The sequence below is a fragment of the Talpa europaea genome (assembly GCF_964194135.1).
Source record: "Talpa europaea genome assembly, chromosome: 2".
Classification (NCBI taxonomy): domain Eukaryota; kingdom Metazoa; phylum Chordata; class Mammalia; order Eulipotyphla; family Talpidae; genus Talpa; species Talpa europaea.
Genome location: NC_140068.1, coordinates 89090171 through 89109342, shown reverse-complemented (window position 1 = coordinate 89109342; position 19172 = coordinate 89090171). Strand labels below are relative to the sequence as shown.

The 19172-nt window shown below is 48.7% G+C and overlaps 1 protein-coding gene across 6 annotated transcripts in view; it reads right to left on the bottom strand.

The window, feature by feature from the left end:
- The window catches only part of TRERF1 (transcriptional regulating factor 1), a gene marked incomplete at both ends in the record, with an annotated part of 35364 nt that extends 21218 nt beyond the window's left edge, over positions 1-14146 (bottom strand). For 2 of the 6 annotated variants that reach the window (XM_084227844.1, XM_084227846.1), the window contains 9 exons: positions 872-947; positions 2775-2878; positions 3014-3153; positions 4200-4266; positions 4979-5369; positions 8823-9074; positions 10202-10352; positions 11223-11269; positions 12701-14146. In XM_084227844.1, the coding sequence (XP_084083970.1) occupies positions 872-947; positions 2775-2878; positions 3014-3153; positions 4200-4266; positions 4979-5369; positions 8823-9074; positions 10202-10352; positions 11223-11269; positions 12701-14146 (2674 nt within the window). Of the gene's footprint in view, positions 1-871; positions 948-2774; positions 2879-3013; positions 3154-4199; positions 4267-4978; positions 5370-8762; positions 9075-10201; positions 10356-11222; positions 11270-12700 lie in introns of all 6 variants that reach the window. The other 4 variants (XM_084227842.1, XM_084227845.1, XM_084227843.1 and 1 more) reach the window with 4 other exon arrangements.
- Positions 14147-19172: the final 5026 nt, after the last annotated feature.

Below are 19172 nucleotides of genomic sequence, written 5' to 3'. Positions count from 1 at the left end.
GAGATACAGAACCAAGGCATGTTTGTGGAGACGCTCAGAATGGATGTGCACACCGTTAAATGGAAATAAAAGCGTGGACTTTGACCTCCTTTGTCACTTCTTTGTCTCCCAACCTGTTTCCTTCTTTCTTCATGAGTCTCATGCCATTCAACTCTTAAAGCTGTTCTCATTCCTTCTTGTCGGCGCTGCTGCTGTTAAGCCACATCCTCATAAGACAGACTCAAAAGTGTACTATGTATGTGTGTCTTTACCTGCCATTAGCATGCTCCACTGCTTAATAAATGCATCTTCCTCAGACTCCAAACTGCATGAGGTAGGACTCTGTCTGCCCTTGTGTGTATAGCTGTTTTCTATTAGTGCTTAGTCCCTTGTATACAATAAATGCTCAATAAGTAATTGTTCTATAAAGGAATAATATAGCTATGAAGACATGCCAGGCATTGGGCTACATATATTAGCTCTAATCACAAAAATGCTGCAAGGGACAGAGTATAGCCCCATCTCACAGGTAAGGAAATCAAGGCTGCAGAAGACTGAGGGGTGCAGGCAAGATCTGAACCCATGTCCAGATTCCACAGTTGAGATGCTGCTGAGTGCTGTTGTCTCTAGGACTCCATCTCCTCCTGCAGGAGCCCTCCTCTTCACTCAGCTCTTGGAATACCCACGAGGGGCAGGCGTCCACACAGTTTAATGCCCAACAGCACCCAGCCAATAGATAAAACTGCCCCACCAGCCATGCCCCAGGAGGCCCTGAGGCCACGAGAATCATTTAGGACAGAACTGGTGCCGTCTATATTACAAAGCAACACACCCAGACAAGTAAACAACCCGCTCTTAGGAAGCAAAGGGGCACGGGCTCCTGGCAACCTACCGGCATAGTGGTAATTTGCTAAAGGATGACATTTTAACCTGACTGGCTTCCGCAGCAGCAGCATTTCCAGAGCAGCCTGCAGACCCATGGGAGAGAAAAGGCGAGAGTCAGTGACGGGTCTAGGGAGACCATCTACCTTTATAAAGGGCAAAAGGGGTCGGCACTGCACAGCTGGTATTGGGGGTGCAGGAAGGAAAACCAGTGGGACACTTCCCTAATTGGGGTTTCCTTTCTGGTCACCACCCAACAGGAGACTCCCCTCATTGGGGTTTCCTTTCTGGTCAGCACCCACAGGAGACTCCCCTCATTGGGGTTTCCTTTCTGGTCAGCACCCAACAGGACTCACGATTCTAACACCTCCCAGCCCATGCGTGCAGTGGGTGATCATGTCAGAGAAAAACACAGCAAGACCTGTGTTCCTGGGTAAGGGCCCCAGCCTCAGAGAAAAGGTGGGGCCTCCACTGAATAAGGGCTGAGTCTCTGGGGAAGGGCTCCAAGGAAATGAGTGGGTGACTTGTAGCTGCTTTTTGCAGAAAAACCACGTTTCATTACCACTGAACATAACAGCTATATTAGTAATAACTATACCACATGCTGACCTTCCAGAGAAGTAAGTTAAATAAGACCTTTCAAATCTGTCTCTTCTGGCCTCACTGACCTTTTTTTTTTTTTTTTTTTAAATGTTGCAGGCAGGTCTCCCTGGTGGCCTAGGGGTTAAGTCTCAGCCTTATCACCACTGGGGCCTGAGTTAGATCCCCAGCCAGGGCGCTACCCAACATGGCACAGCAGACCGCTCCTATCTCACACGCTGCTCCTTTCAGCTGTGTATTTCAGTCAATCTGCCTGCTCCGTTCCCCACTGTCTCCTCTGGTGAATCCTCTCACACCCTGCACCTCTGGCCTATACCCCAGTTCTTCTACGCAAAAATAAATCTTAAAAAATAAATGCTGCAGGCAGAAGTGAGTGGAAAGCAAGGTCTAGAATCTTGCTACTTCAATTTTGGCCCACAGACCAGCAGCACGGTCAACCCTGGCTGCAGATTAGAACTGCAGAACCTTGGGTACCGCTCCAGAACTGCTGACTAGGAACCTGAATTTTAAGATTCCCAGGTGGTTTTGCATGTTGAAAGCTAGAGAAATGCAGTCTGCAAGGCTGACCTCGCAGGGTTAAGGAGAGTTCCCCAAAGTTCTAGAATAGCCTTGAAGGGTATCAATTATCTCTTGAGAAAGCAGTCTTGAGACATTTACTTTCACATTTTATAAAATCAAAAAGCAGGAAGCTAGACCTGCCATAAGAATCATGTATTTACTAAAGGGGAAACTGAGGACAGTGATTGAGTGCTCTTGCCAGGAGTCCAGTGGAACAGGCAAACGGTGATTCTGGGAAGATGGCACCAGTGTTGAGGTTTGAGGGCACCAAAGAACTGAGTCAAAGGCAGAAGAATGACACCCAGTAGGTGCATAGCAAACAGTTCATTTTGGTTAGGGGCCAAAAGAGTTCCATATGAACATCAAACTTTGGCTGATTTCTAGATTGAGGAACAATCAGCAGAACACAAGAGACTAGTTTAGGCCACATCTTGTTTCAGTAAGGTCTTCTACCTCCACGGGAGATGTGCTTTTCTGATGTAAAATATAAGACTGCTGAAGAAATGTTAATTTCCCAAGACAGCTGTGCCTACAGCTGTAACTCAGGAACAGATGTGTAAACAGAATTCCAACTGGAGGCTTTCTTGAAGGTTTTTAAATCCTGACTTACTCTCTGAGATAAGGAACAGGGAGGCGTGTTGACTAGTCATCATCTTATGAATTGGTGGTATGTTAAGTGGGAAAAGACACACAGGAACCTGAGAATTCTGACATGAAGAACATGAACTCTAAGCCTACTTTTCATGGCTGCTTACCATCACATCACCTTTGGCCTCGAAGAGAGAGTGCAAAGCAAATTCAGAATTGGTTCCTCCACCTGGTAATGCACTTGAACAGCACAAATTCAGGAGATTTTCCACTGTTGGGAACAAAGAAGCCAGTGCATCAGGGAGAGCCCAGTATCATGGAAAAAGCACAGTGATCCTGGATCCAGACATCCTGGTGAGAGAATCAAGCCTTTCCCTCTGGAGACTTCCCATTGGCAACACCTCACCTCTTTGCTGGAGGTCGTGGTTTTCCAGCTCTGGCCAGGGCTTCCATACCAGTGTGGCCTTGTGTGTGTCCTGGGCCAAGGCAGAGACATCCTGGAGTTCTGGGATCTCTGCTTGGAATCTCAAGCCAATGTTGATGCGTCTTTAATGATAAGAAGAAAAACAATAATGGGATCTTCACTTTCAGGCCAAGGGCAACTGTCAGGAACTTGAAAAAGAATGAAACCAGTTCCTTCTTCAAGAAGAATGTAGGGGCATTTCCTCACAGTGTGATCCTAAGATTCTAGGCCTGGCCTTTTCACTGGGATAAGTAACAGCTTTAAGGTTAGAACTGAAGGGAGCAGGGGAGAAGTCTGCCTGGGCAGACTGTAGCACCCTACAACTGGGAGAAGAGGGTGAAGATTCCAAGGAATAGCTGCCTAGGCTGGTAGCACCAGCATGGCCAGTTGGTACCATTTAACCAGGAAAAATGGGACAAATACAGAGTGCCTATTTCATTTTTTATTTCTTTCAGACTGTTTTCAATAAATTATCCCAGTGGAACCTCACAAAGATGTGTGACATAAGCAAGGCAGTGATAATTAGTCCCACTTAATGGATGAACTAGCTGAAGCCTAGAAAGGTTAACTTGATCAAGATCAAGTAACAATGGTGCTGAAACTCAGGTTTTCTAATTCCTGACTCAATCTACTCACCAGTGCCTCACCTGTCCTCTTTTCTGCATTTATTCATGAAAAGAATGACCTTCCCCTTCCATTATGTCCCTCTCTACCACTCAAGCCCATTTGGAGGACTGGCCAAAAATCTTAGAGGATGAGGGAAGCAAGGATGTTTGGAAAGAAACCGCTAGATCGCTGGGAACCCCGCGAGAGATGCCCAGTACCACTGGGGATGAGAAAGCATGTGGCCACAACCAAACTGGCCCAAAGAGCCAGGGAGGGGAACACCAGGTTCTGTGAGTATAGGCTTCATGCTTTAACTCTGTACTTAGTCTTCGGTAAAGGCCTCGAAACACTGGCAATTAGAGGCAAACAATGCTTCACGAGAAGTAGCACGATTCTACCATTCCTATGACTTCTCCATCAGTGGCCACTCTGACCCCAGAAGTGCGAACTGCACTTTTCAAAGCTCCTGATTCCTTTCCTCAGCTGAGGGTTGTGTACTCAAGAATGACTGGCTTTTCCTTACGGTTCAACATCAACGGTCTGCTCTCCAGGCCCTGGGGTGACTGTCACGTTGCTGCCATCGATGCTGTCTGAAGGCACAAAAACCAGAGGCCACTGGTCAACAGGGGAGGGGTACTGAAGAAACTAAAGCAAATGGGCTGTTATCCAAGCAGTCATAATAGCACCCCTCTCCTACCCAACTCATGCCGGGGTACCCACAGCAGTCTCCAAAGAACTGAGGATATTAAATGGCTTACCCATTTCTCACACAGGGCAGGGGGAAGCCACTGTGGTCAGTTAAACTGTATCGTTTCTATAAAATTATTCTTGCTCTAGAAAGAGATTCCGACCATAGGCCTCTCCATGCTTGATCTTTACACAACATGCTAGAATGTGGCGGCCTGGCCTTGCATATTGTATTTAATCCTATGTGTACATCTACTTATTACATTTATTTTGGGTGTCTGATGCAATTATACACAGCATAACCTTATTTAGTGTTCGCACACGTCAACTGTTTCCTTACCTCTAAGAGGCTGTCATGGCCTAATGCCTTCTTTTCCCCAGCTAGCCCATGATTCCCTCAAGGATAAGAATTTTGTACTGATTCTAAGTATTTCTAGCACTTCGCACGGTGCCTAGAACATATAGGTGACAAGCCCCCTGGAGTGTGCGGGATAAACAGGACACCTAAAGAAAGCGAGACCCTCCAGGGCAGAAGCCAGCATAGCCAGAGGTGAACCCACCCCACACCCCCAACCCTCACCTCAGGGTTCAGGAAAAGGCAAAAGTGGTACTCACTGGAGCGACACAGCAGCACGCGCGGGGTGGGCGTCAGCGGCGTGAGGGGCAGCTGGGGGTGGGCGCCAGGGCCGTGCCCCGAGATGAGGACGTTGCTGAAGAGCCCCGAGCCCTGGCGCACCGGGCTCAGCATGGGCGGGGGCGTGTAGGGGGGCAGCTCGTGGGCGGCGTCCAGGAGCAGGTGGTCCCCTAGGATGCGCGGGGAGCGCAGCTGACTCTGGTACAGGGTGGCGCCCGAGTACGAGGAGGCGGGGTTCGGGTTGTAGGAGGGCGGTGGCGGGATGAAGAGCGGCTCAGGCCGGTGCCGGAACTTTTTCTTCTCCTTCTCCGGCAGGGTCTTCAGGGTTTCCTCAGCCTTGGCAACGCCGGGCTGATGCTTCCTGGGGATTTCCTAAAACGGGAGGGACGATCTGACTAAAAAGCTCAGGCTTTCTCCACAGGATGTTTCCACAGGTCCAGCGAAGGTGGACTTCTGTGCTGCCGGGGGACCCTCTTTTGCTAGTCTGACCCCCAACATCCCCTGCCTTAAAAAAAAGCCACATCCATTTCAGATAACGCCAGTTCTGACTAGGGAGAGAACGTTGGTTTAGGAGGAATTCCTTAATGTCTGGAGAGAGATGGGGGTGGCAGGATTAGTGGGTGGGCAAGAAAGAATAAATTCACATTCTTTATTGCTCATCACTGCATTCCCTTCTGCTGAGTGGAATCCAGCTGAGTGGGCCCTTTAATTCCCCAGTGCTCCCAGAGGAGAGCCATCAGGGACACACAGCACATGTTCTGAGAAGGGGCCAGAATAATGTACTCAGGGAAGTGGGGCAGAGGCTGTGTGGCAGGAAGAGGGGGTCAGGCCAGTCAAAGCTCCCAGGGCCAGTGACCCACACTGGGCTCTCCGAGGTAACTTTGGGGCTGAGGGAGAGCCCTCTATGCTCTTTAAGGCCCTTTTCATGGACCTGGTTAACCTCCCTGCTCCCTTCTCCTCACTAGTGCTTCCAGCACTGGTGGCTCATTTTGTAGCAAACCCTTCTCCTAGGTCAGTTTCCTGTCAGCGATGTTAGTTTATTTTATGGCAGCCGAACCCAGCATAGTCTGGAAGGAAGATCTGTCACATGGAGACATATATACTATTAAGTAAACATATGCACGTAAATAGATGAGCAGGGCATGCCAAAGCCAAACAGAAACAAACTTGGTGCCAGCATCTGCCCAGAAAAACCCAGAGCTGGGTGTGGCTGGAGAGGCAGCGGTTGTTGGGAGGAGAGGCGAGGGGATACCTGCAGAAAGGTTGGGGCAGTCTGAGGTACCCTTTCAGGCCACTGTCAGTCACAGCTGCAGTCCCAGGCAATTCCTGTGCCCAGGGTGGCGCCTGAGGAGGAGGCAGCAGGGGATGATGGGAAGGGCTGCCCACGGTCACATGACCAGCTGCCTCCACACCATGTGGCCTGTTCCAGTGCCTCTAGAGGAGGGGGGGAGGAAGCTTCTCTCCCTCTGGCATCCTACCACTGCCTCCTTCAGAAGCACTTGAGGCTGCCCCCTCCTGTTTCTTCCTCAGCGTCACTGTCTTCTGGAATGCCTTCCTAGCCCCTAAGGCTACAGTCCTGAGGTGGGGAAAGGTGGAGGGACACAGGACCCCCCTCCAGGCTCCAGCTCCAGTGTGGAGGCTGGAAAGCCCTATCTCACCCCCAGGGGGCTCTCCTTGGGTCAGAAGGCACCAGCCTGTCTCCTCTCCCCAGCAGAGGGCTCCTCACTGCCTGAGGTAGAGATGGAGAAGGGGCTGAGGAGAATAGGCAGGGGACCCTGGTGCTCCCCAGCTCGGAGCAATCCTGAAATTTTGTTTCTGGGTGACCGATGAGATCATGCAGATCTTGGGCGACCTCAACCCTGCAGTGGAATCCAAACCTCTGCTCACACGGCCGATGGTCCCTGTCAGGCTCCATCTGCTCCAGTCTCCTCTAGTCCTGTTACTCTACTTCTACCTCAGATTTCCTGGTCCTCCAAGCAAGGCTCTGAGACCAAGAGCCCTCCAAGCAAGGGCTGGAGAAGCTAACCAGAAGATCAGACCTGGGTGTCACTTGAGAGGAAGTATTTACACTGTTCCACTCTCACCTGGTATTCAGATTCTCCGGGGGTAGGTCCCAGCACTGAATGGTTTTCAAAGCTCCCCAGAGGGTGAGAACCATTGATAAGGTCCACTCCTCCTAAGGTCAAGGGCAAAACTGAGCCTGAGAGAGGCAGTCTCAGCTGCCTTTTTCTCTGACTAGGAGCACAGTGGGGATAAGAACCCTGGGCTCCTCCCCAGATGTTTTAATTTCTTTATACCAAGTGCCAAGACTGCTCATATTTACTCAATCCCACCTACATGCTTCTTCAAGTTTATCTCCCCACCTATGAGGTCTCACCCTTTCCACAAAGCCAAATTCATATCTGTCTTCAGAACCCCGCTTATAAATCCCCTCCTGATTATCTCCTCTGAGCAACTCGAACCAAACTCCCTTGCCTCTCCTAATTACTCATTAGAGTTCCAAATTACTTAGCAACCAGGTGTATCCCTCCCAGCAACACCCAGGGAAGCACTACTTCTCCTCGGCCCTGATCTTTCTCTCATGCTCTTGAATGGGGTGGGGTGCACCTGGGGCTCTGACCCCTCTGTGACTAGGAACCCCTTACTGTAGCTCCAGTTTCAAGCTGCGCTTTTCCAAGGGTAGAAACTGTGTCGCCCACCAAATCGGGAACTTCTCTGGACAAAGAGGGAGGTCGACTGTGTTATTTAATCTCTTCTGCCTACTGCTGGCTTCCAAGTCCTGCCAGCTGAAGAAAATCCTTACCCCCAGGGGTTGTCCACCAGTCTCTCCCCTTCTGAAGCTTTCATATTACATCACGAGCCAAAAAAAGTCTTTCTGGACTTTTCTAGTTCTCTTAATTATTGTCCCTACCCCTCTTCTGGCCCAAACCCACCTTCGTGTCTCCTGAAATCGCAGCAGTCACCTGTTCTAAGGGCAAATATGACGCGCGCTACACTTTGTGGGGAGAGGACAAATCTGATGTCGTTACAGACTCCTGAGGGAGGGTGGGCAAGTGAGAGAGAGGAGTAATAAGAGAGAGGGAGAGAGGGGAGGGGGGAGGGAGAGAACTCTGTCCCCGAGCCAAGCTAAGCTGCTTGGTTGAAGCACGTGGAATTTGAGAAAGAGAACTTAACAGTGAGTGCGAAACATAAATCTCTTTGCTTTCCTGAGATTGGGGGTAGGTGCCTTTGAGTGGAATTATTTTGTGAACCTTAATGAATGAGGTCCTCCAAGGGTAGTTAAGCAGGTGTAGTATTAGAAATATCAATCACCTGGTAAGGCTGACCATTGGAATGGCTGTCTGGGCTGCTGCCTGGAGGCTCTGCTGTGCCGGAGGTGGTTACATCCTTGGTTGCTGGAATTGGGGTGATCTGGAGAACCTGGGAGAGGGGCTAGTGCCCCCCAGCAATAGCTATTTACTATCTGGGGCAGTACTTCTATAGTTCAGTAACTCGTGCGGTTCTATCAGTGACTACCAGCGGAGTTACTATCTCTGTTTCTAAGCCAGAAGTTAGCCTGGCAGAGGAACAGGCGTTGAATGGGTAGTGGGCAGTGTGGATGATGAGGACTCTATTCCCAAGGTGACTTGGGGGCTTGACCTGAGAGGTCAGGCCAGATCTGCGGTCAGGTCAGTGAGGTCAATGACCCTGGAGGAGCCGTCCCCTTCTCCAAGAAAGCAAAGGGATGTCCCCACCCCAGGCAGGCAGGGCAGAGCAGCAACTCACAGCAGGCGTGCGGGGGACAGCCCCTTGGGGTGAGTGTGGGGGAGAGAGGGTCATCCTCACGAGCACGGGCATCTCGTCGTCCGACATCGAGCTGGCTGGCTTGTCTCTGGCGGAGGGGGCGGCAACGACGCTGTTGGCGAAGCCCTGAGAGCTGGGCTTGGGCGGGAGAAGCTTGACAGGGACAGACACGGGCATGACCATAGGCGTGAGGCTTTCAGCCTCGGGAGGGAGCTGCGGTTGCGGTGGCGGCGGAGGCGGCAGTGGCGGCTGGGGCTGAGGTGGCTGAGGTGGCGGGGCCTTCTCTCCTTCCTCCTACACAGACAATAAAGGCTTTGATCCTGGGCTGAGGGCAGCACTTACAAGGGGGGACTCACTCTGCTTTTCCTGAAAGGTTCCAGGACATCAGGCATGGGTGACTGGGAACCACTGCAGGGCAGCTTTCTTCCTGCCACCCTGAGTCCCTTGGCTTCAAGGGATGCCAGTCGGCGGCGGACGAGGCCACGTACCGCTTTCTATATTAAAAAAATTGACTGTGTAGCTTGTATATTGGAAACAACTATTAAAAATGTGTATGTGCGTCGTGGCCATTGCTTTTAAAGCAAAGGGTATGTATGTACTTGAAAAGAGGCCAAAAAAAGGGGGATGCTTTTGTATAGAGCTTTTTGAATCTATGGGCCTCAGTTTATTATCTGTCAAATGCAGACAGGCATTCCATCTTAAATTCTACTCAGGTTGGGAACCACATTGAAAATAAAAAACATGTTTCTTTTAAATAGTGAAGACAAAGCTCTATTATCTGGAGTGGTCAGGAGATGGAGTAACCTGATTGTCCAAAATTATGGTGAACAGAGATTTTATTTAAATCTTGTAGATTTAAATAAAGATCCACGATAGTCAAAGAGTTCTGAGGAAATTCTTTGAATTTTAATCTAACTCTAAAACTGCCTGGATAGTTCACACAAGGATAGCCTTCTTGGATAATCCTGAGGGTATTTTAAGATTTTTGCATGCTAGAGCCTAACATTAGTGCACTGGTGAATAGACAACGCTGGCTGGGAGTCCATTGGTTATAGTATCTCCCCCTGGCCATCGACTCCTGATCTGGAAGGGGTAAGTGACCCTGGTCTTGGGTGTTTCAAGCAGCAGAAACTAAAAATAATACTGCACCTCTATGGTTTCTTTGCTGTCTTCTCTGGGAGATGAGAAGGCTGGGATCCCCTAAAAGAATTCTAATATTTCTGCTTTGATCCTTGTTCATAAAGCCAATGGAAGTGGGAGCTGTTTGAGCTGAGGCTCCTAGCATCAAAGCTCAAGCTACCCCTCAGGAAGGGACTGTGCCTCCCCAGCTGTCTGCATGGGGCTTACATCACTGTCTGACGGCAGCAAAGCAAAGCAAATAGCACATGGCCTGGAAAGGACCGGAGCTGGCGCCTGCTAACCTGTTTGAGGCTGGGGGAAGCCCTCATTCCCCCGTGCGACCGCATGTGGCCGTTCAGGGCAGGCAGGCTCTTGAACTCCTTCAGGCAGATGGAGCACGTCAGCTTGTTCTTGGCATCAAACTGCTCCCCAAACACGCCTTTCGGTTGGCCACTGCTCAAGGGGAGGGCCAAATGGAGATGATATTCACGTTGAAGGGGAAGAGTGATTTAGCACACGATTTCACACCCCACAATGAACACATTTTTTTTCATTCAATGCTCGCACGTCCACGGCCCCACCACATCACTCCAATTCCCTTCAGAGAACTAAGTCCAATTTACTGATTTGAAAAACTGAGGCTCAGAGTGGGAAAGGGCTTGCTTGAAGTCATGTAAGAGTTGCACTAAACACCTTGCTTCATTCTAGGCCCTCAGGTGCTGGGTTTTTCATACCTACAGCTTATGACCCTCGTAGGGTCCGCTCAGGCCCCCTCTTCCAGAAGCCGTCCCTTAAGAGTCACGCGTCTATGTCCTCTGCTTCACCTCTAGGGTGCAAGTATTAGCAGTTTATCAGGTCCTTATCTGCAGTGCCCATGACAAGGGGACCCAAGTCTAAACTATTCACTGCAGCATCTCGCATTTAGCTGTATGCCTGGCACACAGCAGGTACTCAGTACATATTGACTGAATAAATGGACCTTGGACAGAACATGTGCTATGGAGTCAATACCAGCACTGCAACTTTCTTGATGTGCAACTTCAAGCTCTCTGAACCCCAGTTTTCTCATTTGTAAAGTAACAGTAAAAGCAAACAGTGGGTGAGTGCTTTCTATGTACTGGGCACATGGCAATCATACTTACCCTCGCCAGCTTACTTTATTAGACACAATATAAAGTGTCTAGCACACAGTACGTACTCGAACACAATAACTATTATTATTCCCATAAACCTCTGAGGAATTGACTTAGAAATTGTAAATTATGAGAGACAACTTAGGAAAACCTCCCAAAATGTCAATAAGCCTCCTGTCATACATCTTACCTTGACTCAGGGGACCCTGGCTGGGCTCTGTCATCAGGTAGGTGCATCTAATTTTGAGCGAAGCAAGGCACCGAAAGAAAGAAAACAAAAAAAAATGTGTTTCTGTTGGGAGGCATCCTTGAGGGGCAGGAACCCCAGGGTTGCTACTTCTAGGGCTCTTCCTGCTCTCTGCCTCCTGCTGATCACATGCACACCATTTGCTCTCCCTCTTCTGGACCTGATACTTCTTTCCTTGACTGCTCCCTGTTGTGGGACCACAGCCCGCCTCTGGGAGCTGCCAATAGCCACAGATCCAGGGACTCAACCCCAACTCATTCCTTCCTGTTCTTCCAGTCCACCCATTCTGTATAAACAGGTTCCATTCCAGGGAGAGCCATAACACCAGCTCCATGCAGGACACATTCAGCTGAAATTCTTTTTTCAGCTTTGTCCATGTCATCTGGCTCTTATATTCACAAAAGGTCTTAGTTACTGCTGAGCACAAGCCCACAGTAAACAGAAGGTCACCTCTGGTCAGAGCCCTCTCTCCATCTAACTTGTCCTATTGAAGGTTCCCTCCTTCCCTAACCTTGTCACATGAATGCAGTCCTTGGAACATGGCAAGGTATGAGCAATGCCCAACACACAGTAGCTTCTTTGTGGTCAAGCACATTTGGGAAATAATCAAGGGTTAATAACGGTGGCCCACAGGCTGATTTTGGCCTGCAGACATGCTTTGTTAGGCTAGACTTTTTAAATATTCAGATTTAGAATTCTATTAGATAGGGATTTGCTCTCCCATACACCACAGTCACCACCACTCCCTATTACTGTCTCATATCCAGCCATTTCGCTTATTCACTTTACCTGCCTGGATCCTGTGGGCAGCTAAGGTTTTTATCTTTGCTATTCTAACTGGTATTCCCTTTGGGAGATTTTCTGTGCACACTAGCATATTAAAGTCACTGTGAAGCTCTATAGCATGGTAACCTGTTTCACTTTAAGATACCCTAAGTTTATGCAGAGAACTCACGTGTCCCTCTTGCAATAGTCACTAAATATCCTATGCAATTCCTGTTCTGAGCAACATACTTGAAAAAGGTTGTAGAAATGTGGTCTCACTCCCAAAGGGGAAAGAATTTCACAGGGAATGCCCTGAAGTCACAGATCCAAGAAGGACCAGACATTCCCACTGTGTGGTCCCTGGACACTTGACTTTGGCCTTGATCATTACATGCATCATTCAGGACCTGATATTGTACTTTGACCATCTTCTTAGTGAGATTATAGGCTCAGTGAGTAAAGACACAGTAAAAATTGACTTGGATTCCAAGTGCCTGGCACTGGTAGTGTCTGTCCCATGTAGAAACATTTATGGACTGAATAAAGAACAAAAGGGATGAAGGAGCTGGAGAGAGGAATGGGCACTACACAGACTCAGCACTGGTTGCCCCTGTAGCACATTAAGATTCCAGGAGAAAATTCCACAATGTGAATACCTGGGGCCACATGGCACTGGGAGACAGCTGCTGGTGCTGAGGTCCCATGTTGTTGAGGTGGACTCCACTGGGGGACAGGAGTGGCCGATGTGGCAGGGCACTGCTGGCCCGATTCAGGTCCATGCTTGCTGGGTCTGCCATTCCTGTATCAGGGGGCCCCAGGTCCCCATGGGAGCTCAGCATGGCCTGGCTCTGTCTGTCGCTCGGGTAGGTCTTGGGCTGACTGTCCTCACGCTGCTGGTGCTGGGGCAGGTGGCTCTGCTGGTAGAGGGGGTGGTTGTAGGGCTGCTGGGACTCCTGGTAGTAGTACTGGGGCATGGAGCCCAGCTGAATCAGCTGGACAGCGTGGGCCTGCTCCGGAGTGTACTGGTGGGGGTCCCTGTGATAAGAAGGGGGCTGTAGGTGCATCTGTTGCTGCTGCTGCTCTTGTAAGTGCTGCATCATGGGTTGGGACTGGTAATACTGAGGTATCTGCACTGAACTCTGCCGCTGCTGCAGCTGAAGATGCTGCTGTTGCTGCTGCTGCTGCTGCTGCTGTTGCTGCTGCTGCTGGGGCTGTGGTGGGCGAAGCTGCTGCTGCTGCATTTCTTGCATCGACATCCGCTGCTGGCCAGCTTGCTGCTGTTGCTGCTGTGGGTAATACTGATGCTGCTGCATCTGTTGCATGTGCTGGGACAGCATCTGTGGGGCCTGCAGTGGCTGTCCTCCCTGCACTGGCATCTGAGCCAGTGGCTGCTGGTAGTCATAATACAGGTGTCCTTGGCTAGGGTGCTGCCCAACCTGAAGAGCTGGTTTGGACAGCCCCCCAGTGAAACCAGGGTGAGGCTGCTGCGGCACCTGCTGGTAGCGGGAAGGTATGGTCGATGCAGGGGGCTCCATGGGCTTCTGGGACAGCAGCTGGCGGAGGGCACTGTCAGGGGCTCCATCCATCACTGCTGACTGGGTGTGCAGCACCTGGGCCATATTGTTAACCTGAATTCGCAGGTTTTGGTTGGCAAACACCTGGGTGAAGGAGTCTAGTTTGTGCAGGACACCACTGGTGAGCTTCTGGGTCCGGATCTCGCTAGCCTGGGAGTAGGTGTACTGGTAACCATCAGTGGGTTCAGGCTGGCTCGGTGCCGCCCACATCATATTTGAGTTGGTCAGGTTGCCACGAAGCTGAACATGGTTTCCAGGCCCTGCATGGCCACTCCACCCTCCCTGCCTGGAGGTATCCACTGGGCCAAGGTTTTTGGAGCCAACAGGCAAGCCTAGACCATCCCGTGTATCTTGAGGGAAGTGGGGGGAGATGGGTGATGCCTGAGAGGCATCCATCCCAGCCCCTGTGACTGTATTCCCATAGTTGTGGTTCAGCCCGCTGTGGACGCCTAGTGGTGGCTGTTGGTAGAAAAGGTTCTCACCACCGTGAGTCACGTGGTTGGTCTTGTAGAGCTGCTGATCCCCCATGATGCCCGCCTGGGTGGTGAACGTCCAGCCACAAAACCATATAAAAAGGTAAATGAAACAAATCCAGAAGGACTGAAACCCTGAGAAGCTGAGAGAAAGTGTCCACACTATTCCACGGCTGACATGTCTGTGAGCGTGGCTAGAGCCAGATGTTCCTCTTGGCTTGTACCGCGCATGTGCAGGACGGAGGCTCTTACATCCTCACCCAGGCTGAGGTCCCGACCAAACACCACCGTGGTGAAGAGTTGCTGCTCACACCTGCAAGACAAGATGCAAAGGACAGGGATGGATTTACTGGGATGTTTTGTGACAAGCTAGCTACAAACATAAATACCAGACAGGAAACTTGATAATAGCCAGTTTCATGTACTCCACACCCTTTACACTGATTCTGCAGATCTGACCCTCATGTGTGTTGAGAAGTCTTACTCTCAAGCCACAGCTCAATGGCTCATTAGCTGCTTGATTTGTTAATTCATTGTTTGGTTCACTGATTAACTGCTCCACTCTTCTGGGACCCTGCTATTGAAAACCCAGCACTATGCGAGAAACTGTGGGATTCGGAGACGTTTAAGACAAGCATTAATCAATTTTTCTGCTCAACTAGTACTTCTTAGAAACCTACTAAGTGTAAGGTACACTACTAGGAAATGATTGAAACATGGCCGGTTCTTGAGGAACTTATAGTTAGCATAAGTACATCATCAGGAGAGAAGAGCTGAATGGAATGAGAAGGTGAAAATAACAGATAAGGGGCCTCAGACTGGAGAACGTATTTCCAGCAGAAGAACAGAACTGGAGAAACTTTCAAAGAGGAGCACTGCACATATTAGTTTGCCTCCTGGTCAACACGGCGACCTGCTTCCTTGTGGTCCCTGCTCGGAGAAACATCTGTGTGTGGGGGGAGTTGGGGGACCACCCCAAGCCCAAAAACCTATGATGCAGCCTGGCACGAACAAACAGGCTGGGTCAATCAGACACTCTCTCTTAGAAACACGAGCTAGGAAGTTTGGAAGGTGTCCCAATCTGGGCTGAGTCCTACCAGGTTCTTTCGTGCACTTTCAACTAGGGCATGTGAGCCTGGGAGGGACACACTGGAAGATCCTCCGAGACTGCACTCACACTCAGTTTTAGAAGAACCAATTTTCAGGTCGTCAACCTCCAGAGAAACTCTTTTCTAGAACTGACCGGTGATAGAGGTGCAAGTTGAACTTTTATACATTGCTCTTTCACAACAGCCCTCCTTGTCCTTTACAAAAGAAAGGAGCCCCCATCTCCACTCCACTGGGTTTACTGCCAGTAGAGTAATGGGGTTTACTGTCCCAGGGAAAACCTCCCCCTCTTCCTAGTCACCACATAGGAGGACATTTAAAAACCGAGAAAATGTGCAATAAAGGAGTAGTAAATCTTCTTTGCAATTCTCTTTTTACTAGGAAGCCTAATAGAAGTAATTAAAATTAAAATACAAGTGTTAGCGATAGATCACTATGTGATTTTTGGCATGTAACTCAGAAGCAGAGCAAGAAGTGAGAGACTCTGCTTGAACAAAGCGTGTATTCCTAGTTACCAGTCACGGGAGTAAGGGTTTTCACTGCTTACATAGAAAATGAAAACTGCAAATACAATTGGTGCTGATCCTTGTCTCATGCTAGTGGCAAATAATGATATTCCATGGATAAACAGACAAATTGAAGAAATAACCCAGGACCAGCAATGTTCTATTTCTGGACCTGGTTGATAAATGCCTAGCATGCTCACTATGTGAAAACTCAAGTATGCTGAACATCAGTTAAAAGACGTATTCTAAAAAGTCATCCAGCATCGGGCCTCCCTTGTGGCGCAAGGGGCTAAGACGCAATCTATGAAGCTATCTGCAGCCACTGCAGCACAAGTTTGATCCCCAACCAGGGAGCGACCCACATGGTGGAGCAGACCTCTCGTGCCTCGCCTACTGCTCCCCTCAGCAGTGCATTTCAGTGGATCTGCCTATTTTGCTTCCCACTCTTTCTCTGGTGGCTCCTTTCACACACAGCCCCCACACCTCTGGCCTGTACCCCAGTTCTTGTATGCATAAATAAATCTTTAAAAAATTCATCCAGTAGCATCACCCTCTCACTAAGAGTTGCATTTTATATATAATTAGAGTTTTTATGTTTATTAATTATGTATCCAAATTAGTAATACATTTATGTTATTTTGATCAACTATGTGCTATTAATAACTGTAATGATAACTCCAACCAGAAGAAAATTCTAATACTTAGAGCTTTATGATTTCAGGAAATTAAAAAGTTTTAATTTCATAAAAAATTGCTAAGGAGAAATATGACAGAAACAAATGAAAGAGTTCTAGCATAAAGATATATTGCATGTACTACATTAAGATAAAGTCCCATGGGGGAAGTGAAACAAATAAAATTTCAAGGAGGAAAAAAGGAACACTATTAACAAAGAATGTGTTCATGCATTTTTTAAATGGCTGATGGTGGGTATGAAATTGCTATGGTGTTTAGATTCCACTGGATAAACAGTGATGTAATAGTTTTATTTAAAAATATCGATGTTTACATTAAACTGGAAATCGCATCTTCTGCAAGCATATCATAAAAAATGTAGATGTAAACTTAAAAATGTGTGAGGGGGTAAACAGATTTACAAAATACTTTTATGTGGGATTTTAGGCAGAAAAGTTTAAAAACCACCCAGTAGTTCCTCTTCACTTGGGAGCTGGCCTGGGTGTCTCAGTCCCTTTTCTGAACTACAAGAAAAGGAGATGACCAGATTCAGAGCGAGGGGTTTGAGGCAATGAAGGACAGGTGAAGGAAAGCAGAGGGAGGAAACAAGGCTGGCCACAGATGGCTGGAGCAGATCCGGAAAGGACATTTGTGTGGTGAGCCATGGAAGGCGACAGAGGGCCCCTGAGCCCTGGCAGGCCAATCAGGAAGCTGGGTGTGAGGGCACTGACCTTCAAAAGCAGGGAGACCAACTCCCCTCAATGCTCAAAATGTGGTCTGTATCACCGAGGAGCTTGTGAAATTCAGAATCTCAGGCTTCAGCCGCATCTACTAAATCAGAATCTTCTTTTTATAGAGAAGGAAGATTCTCTATATATTCACCTCAAGTGATCCATATGTACACTAAAATTTGAGAATGGGCGACAGGCCCTTGCAGCATCCAGGTCAGACATGATTTTATTTAATTTATTTTTTAAAAAAGATTTATTTACTTATGCATACAAGAACTGGGGTACAGGCCAGAGATGTGTGTGGGGGTGAGAGGATCCTCCAGAGACAGTGGGGAACAGAAAGGCAGACTGACTGAAACACACTGCTGAGGGGAGCAGCAGGAGAGACAGGAGAGGTCTGCTGCGCCATGTGGGTAGCAGCCTGCCCAGGGATCGAACTCATGCTGCAGTGGCTGTGGATAGCTTCATAATGCTACATCTTAATCCCTTGCGCTACCAGGGAGGCCCCCTAGACATGGTTTTATAAGACCTGAACCTGGATATGGTCAGCAGGAAGAGAATAAGCGAGAGAAACCACCCTCTTAGGTTGTCAGTGGGAACAGACTCTCCTTTCTTAAAGTGCTTATCCTCCAGGGGCTCATGACACAGTACAAGGAGACCCCCTTCCTTTTCTGAGGAGGCAGCATGCTTTCTTCCTTGATATCCTCACCCATCACACATACCTTGCTGAGGCTTGATGACTGCCCCCAGATGAGAGGGTTTGAGTTCCTGATCTACTTCACATCACCACTTCCATGTTCAAAGGCAAACTCAATGTCATCTCCCTCAAAATAGATGCTGTTCCAAAGTCTTGCCCTTGACTCCTCCCTCTCCCTTAACTAACCACCACGATCTATCAATATACCTGCTAGAAGAAAGGATCTGATGTAGTATGAGGGCTATTAGCAGTTTACTTGCTGACATTTTCTTAACTCCATCTATTTTTCTCTGGTTCCACTACTCTCACCCTTATCCAAGATACCATAGCTGTCTTCTGGACTATTCCAACAGCCTTGTAGTTTATAGTCTTGTCCATTCTGCAGACAACAGCAGCAAAAGGAACTTTTCAAAATATTAACTCTGATGCCATCATTCCACTTTTCAAAACCCTTTGATAGCATCTTAATGCTCTTAGTTTAAAAATCAAAATAATTAACAAGGATGACAGGGCTGTTAGTCATTTTGTCCCAGCCTCATGATGAATTCCCCTCTCCTTGCTCTCCCCCCTTGCACTCCTAACCCCTCTGGTCTTCACTCAGTTCCTTAAACCTGCCATGCTGCCTCCTTCCAATTTGGATAACTTTTCCTCCCCAGTCCTCTAGCCATATGCTGGGCATCCTTCAGATCTTGGTTTGAACTACACTTTCTCAGAAGGTCTATCCTGGCCCCACCCCAATAATATATCAGGATCCTTTCTTCTATGTTCTCATAAAACCATATTTCTTTCCTCCAGACCACTCTCCTCACTCTATACTTGCAACAATGCAACTATTTCATGAATCTTCCTCTATCAGGGCAGGGATCATGCTTATTTTTGCCTATCATTCTATTCTCAAAACCTACCATAATATTTGGTACATTCTTCATCTCCCATAAGGATCTGCTGAAGGAGGGCTAATGTTAGTTGAATGAATGACTCAATGAATGCGTGCACAAAGGCTTGAAGTCAGGTGCAAGGGTCCGTGCTGGGCACTAGATCTTTATCAGGAACTTGTATGTTCAAGGATAAATTATGTGGTGCCGTAAAATGACATCGAACAGGGCCTCCCCGGTGGCGCAGTGGTTGAGCGCTGGGTTGCGAAGCTGCACGCAGCCTCTGCAGCGCTGGTTCAATCCCCGGCTGCTCCCCGGCCACCGGAGGAGGGTCCCGCATGGCGCGCAGACCTCCCCTGCCTCCCGCTGCTCCCCTCAGCAGTGTACTTCGGTCCTTCTGCCTGCTCTGCTCCCCACTCTGGCTCTGGTGAATTCTCTCACCCTCCCGCGCCTCTGACTGTACCCAGTGCTTGTATAAATAAATAAATAA